The 4515-nt window shown below is 35.1% G+C and overlaps 1 protein-coding gene across 4 annotated transcripts; it reads left to right on the forward strand.

Moving 5' to 3' along the window:
- Positions 1–926: 926 nt before the first annotated feature.
- LOC144703224 (GTPase activating protein 1-like) lies at positions 927–3849 on the forward strand. Of its 4 annotated transcripts, none has more exons than XM_078575343.1 (4): positions 927–1112; positions 2313–2408; positions 3425–3580; positions 3677–3849. In XM_078575343.1, the coding sequence occupies exons 1-4, from the start codon at positions 987–989 to the stop codon at positions 3710–3712; spliced, it is 414 nt and encodes a 137-aa protein (XP_078431469.1). In that variant the 5' UTR covers positions 927–986; the 3' UTR covers positions 3713–3849. The 4 variants fall into 4 exon arrangements, with proteins under 4 accessions (XP_078431469.1, XP_078431471.1, XP_078431470.1 ...); XM_078575344.1 differs by having other exon boundaries at positions 928–1112; positions 3666–3849; XM_078575345.1 differs by lacking the exon at positions 3425–3580.
- Positions 3850–4515: the final 666 nt, after the last annotated feature.

Genomic DNA, 4515 nt, shown 5'->3' on the forward strand with positions numbered 1-4515 from the left:
TAAAGCTTGTTAAACGAAATGCCATAACAATTTGCAAATAAGAATTTCAAAATTTCCCAATCACGAGACCCTGCTTATTTCTCTGTGTAAATGAATCAATTCTGAGCTGAGTTATCTAGATGAAATGAGACCAGATTCATCTTATCTTTGTCATCCATTGGATGAAGGTAAAAGAAGCGGGCAGCACATGTGATCCATCCATCTGCATTATCGCCTTGGAAGAGACGTAGATCCCCACATTTAAATTGAAAATTCAGATCTGACCTTTGATTTATGATTTGTGGTTCTGGTTGAACTCCTCCAAACGCAGATTGATAGAAACGATTTGCTCCATTACGTGTTCTAAGACATTGGCAGTGCGTCGTTGGAAATCCAATGTACCGTGCTCAATTCTTAGATCTTGCTCCATCTGGCAGTTACTCAAGGATTTCAACAATCAACTTCAGAGAAATCAGGGTCCAGTTGTAGAATTCAAGAGAAGGAAGAGAAATAGTAAAATTAAGGGTGGCAAGACGGAAATGGAAAGAAAGATCGAACTAGGGAAAGTCGGATTTTGCGACAATCCCTCCTTCTGGATTGGGCAGCTCCCGCTCTCCGGTCTGCAGCTTCTGCAACAGAATTTCAAGATGCCCTTCTCTCTTCCCCGGGCGGGTTATTTATAGACTATTCTGTTGACCAAATAGTTCTTGGTTGACCGATGACGCTTGGTCCTCCAGTAAGTCTGAGGTAGCAAGAGAGAGAAAGAGCAAGAGAGAGAGAGAACAAGAGAGAAGAGCAAGAGAGAGAAAGAGCAAGAGAGAGAGAGAACAAGAGAGAAGCGCAAGAGAGAGAAAGAGCAAGAGAGAGTACAAGAGAGAAGAGCAAGAGAGAGAGAGAGAAAGAGAGTCTAAAGTTTAATTTTATAAAGAGATCAGACCGACGTTCTTTTTACTACAGTATAAGTGCACGCGTGGTGGACTGATCCATGTCGTCTCTTCTGAAACGAGATGATGATGAGAGGAGGACGCCTCGATGAAGGAACTCTGCGGGTGAAAGTGATCCGGGGATGGAATCTCGCCGTTAGAGACTTCCTCACCAGCGATCCCTACGTTGTTCTCACCAGCGGCTGCAAGGTTCATCCGTTTCCTCGTCTAAAATCTAATTTTAATTTTTGTTTCTACCGCAAAAATTCAATTGATCTTGATTTCAGGCGCAAACAGTTTCTCTGATCAGCTTGCTTATATTTTCGGTGTTGTTTATCCATCATTTCCTCATGATATATCAATCTTTTCGCCCTCCTCCGCAGCTTGTGTCGTCGTTTAATTTTTGTTTCTATCAAGAAGTTTCGTTTGATCTTAATTTCAGGTGCAAACAGTCTCTCTCATCAGCTTTTTTATGTGTTTGTTATTGTTCATCCATCTTTTCCCCCTCCTCCACAGCTTCTGTCGTCCTTTAATTTTTGTTTCTATCAAAAAGATTCGTTTGATCTTAATTTCAGGTGCAAACAGCCTCTCCCATCAGTTTTTTTATGAATTTGTTTATCCATCTTTTCGTTATTGTTTATCCATCTTTTCGCCCTTTCTGCAGCTTTTGCCGTCGTTTAATTCTGTTTCTATCATAAAAATTTCAATTGATCTTGATTTCAGGCGAAAACAGTTTCTTTGATCAGCTAAGTTTATCTTTTCGTTATTGTTTGTCCATCATTTCCTTACGCTAGATCCATATTTTCGCCTTCTTCCGCAGCTTCTGTCGTCGTTTAATACGGTTTCTATCTAATTCTTTCAGGAGAAAACAATTTATCTGATCAACTCGTTTATGTCTTCGTTATTATTTAACCGTTATTCTAATTCTAATTCTGCTCAATTGCATAATTATAATTATTTCTCTGCGCTGAAGGCGCCGATCTACGTTGTTTTCTTGATTCAATGTCAATAATCATCCTAACTCCGACCCATGTGGAATTTCCTTTACTTTCCATTCCCTCTCTTGTTTCTGTGGATCAATTGAGAGAATATGGATAAGGCCAAGTTGTGCCCTTGTAAAAGATTCTTTCTCTAGGATCTTTTATTAAAATATTCCGAAAGGGACTTGTTTATCCGGGCAGACCTTATGGACCACCAAAAAAAAAACAGAATTATTCGTAATGGGCAAGAGCCTTACCAATGACTATCCACTAGGGTTTCACTCTTTTGAATAACATGATTACTAGTTGATTATCAGTTCTTCTAGTTTTTGGTAGTTTACAGAGCTCATTACATTAATTAGTTATAAACTTTTAATTATGGGTTGATCTCTGTCCCTATTATAGAATGATTTCATTCGTTTCTTTTCAGAGAGTGAAGACAAAAGTGATTAACAGTAACCTCAACCCAGTGTGGAATGAGGAGCTAACTTTGTGTGTTGTAGACCCGCGTCGTCCCATCAAGTTGGTATGCTTCGTTAATCTTTGTCATGTTCTTCATGTTATTTATCATATAATTTTTATTCTCTATATTTTTAATATAAGTTGTCTTCATCTACTGTGTTCGGTATAAGGATAGAATAAACTCAATTTTAGAAATATTTGAATTTCTTCTAGTCAAATTGTACATCATGTAGTGAATCAATCAATTTTTTACCACTATATTTGCCGAATTAATACTATCAATTAATCAAATGTTTTGCGTCTTTCAACTTATCATTGATATTGGGCATAGCTGCATTTAATCATGAAGTCAACCCTTTCTTGAGTGGAAAATTTGTGAAGCTCCTGTAAACTCATTCTGAGTTGATGAAGAAACTCCATAACAAGGGAAACCCACAAGAGTCCCACATGAAAATATTTTCAATTATTATATGATATGATCTAGGCATTCAATCTATAACTTTCCTGATAACTTTAAAAATAACATTAGCTCTTTTTCCCAAACCTGACTAATGTATTATAGACTTGATTACCATATTGCTTTCATAGAGCTAAAAATATATGCTTGAGGACGCTGTCAGTTGATGGCGCTCCCAAGGGTGTTATATATATGAAGAGAGTGAACAGTACATATGTTATGAGGGGTGGCTTAGACGTGATGAATATGGCTCAAAAGAGAAGGGTGGCAGAGCCCTCGAGGCAATATGGACAAGGGATAAGGAGGAAATAGTGGTATAGCCAAGAAAGATGCAAAGCAACAAACTAGGGATATGATTGAATCTGTTGGACCCCAGTTCTGAAAGTCAGTGCCGTACAACCTAGTCCTAGGTTTAACCATTAATTTCTCTCCTGTTTTAATTATCAATTTATGTCATCATAAGCTTTCTTTAAATTCACTAGGTATTTTCTACCATCATAGCTTAATATATTATATGAACACATATTTTATATATGCTTATTCTTGATATCCTTATTATATATATCTTTTGTATTCATGTGGCTATAGTAGTTAGCAAGTCTTTATTTTTTTGGGTAATGTAGGAAGTCTTTGACAAAGACACCTTCAGTCGTGATGACCCCATGGGTAAGGGAGAGATTGACATTCAACCACTTATAGAAGCTGGGATGTTTTTAACAGACACTAGGTTGAGTGGGGACATTATAAATGTTGTGCGTCCTACTCCAAAGAACTGTTTGGTGGGTGATAGCAATATATATTTTAGTGATGGAAAAGTGGTACAAGATATGATCTTAAGACTAACGGATGTTGAGTGTGGAGAAGTGATGCTGCAGTTAGAGTGGAGCAACTCCAGGAGCAGTAGACGATGAGGATGGGCTTTTGGAATTTTCAAAATGTAGTATGATCTTCATATGGAAGTGTGATCATTAAGGTCTTTTTGGGAGTTTGAATGTATTTAAACCTTGTATATATTTTACTTTAAATTTACTGTACATGATATTTTGTAGACGAGGTCTTCATCAAAATCATTTAATTATTAAAAATCAAAATTAAGCTTTCAGAAAATAAATGAAGTTATAAAATCATTCGTCTTGGTTTTTAATTTTCATTACAATCAAAACGTTGAGATGATATGTGCTTATCTGCATGTTTGTAAATATTTTTTAATAAAATTTTGGATCATTTTTAAAATGAGTACATAAAACTCTTTGAGACTCATAGGCTTGAAAATCATTTAGATAGTAGATAAATGCCACAATAATCATGCATGTTTTTTAATATTAAATATTAGTAATATTTAAAAATAATTATGTATTCATACCTGAAAAAATAGATCAGTCAATCAATCATTAAGTGTGATATTATTGATGACGTGTACTATTTAGTGGCACCATGCTTAGGTGAGTTAATCATCACCAAAAGATTTTTATTCATTGTCATACGATTAAAACCATTTGTAATTCTAATAAATAAAATAAATTCATATATATTCTGATTTGGAAAAATAATATCATTGAGTTCTGGAAAAATATTAATTCCAACCTAAAAAGTTATTTCATTTAAGAATATGATACAGGAAAAATCCCTAAACTACAAAATAAATCAATTAAAATCATAAAACGAATCTATTTATTAATATTTTATGCTTAATAAAACATTTATATTACCATTT

The sequence above is a fragment of the Wolffia australiana genome, chromosome 5 (assembly GCF_029677425.1).
Source record: "Wolffia australiana isolate 7733 chromosome 5, ASM2967742v1".
Classification (NCBI taxonomy): domain Eukaryota; kingdom Viridiplantae; phylum Streptophyta; class Magnoliopsida; order Alismatales; family Araceae; genus Wolffia; species Wolffia australiana.

What these genes read in the sequence shown, in the direction of transcription:
- LOC144703224 (XM_078575342.1), top strand. Translation starts at nt 987, where the DNA reads ATGATGATGAGAGGAGGACGCCTCGATGAAGGAACTCTGCGGGTGAAA. An exon ending in TTCTCACCAGCGGCTGCAAG is followed by an intron (nt 1,113 to 2,312) that starts GTTCATCCGTTT and finishes GTTTCTTTTCAG; the next exon opens with AGAGTGAAGACAAAAGTGAT. An exon ending in CGCGTCGTCCCATCAAGTTG is followed by an intron (nt 2,409 to 3,424) that starts GTATGCTTCGTT and finishes TGGGTAATGTAG; the next exon opens with GAAGTCTTTGACAAAGACAC.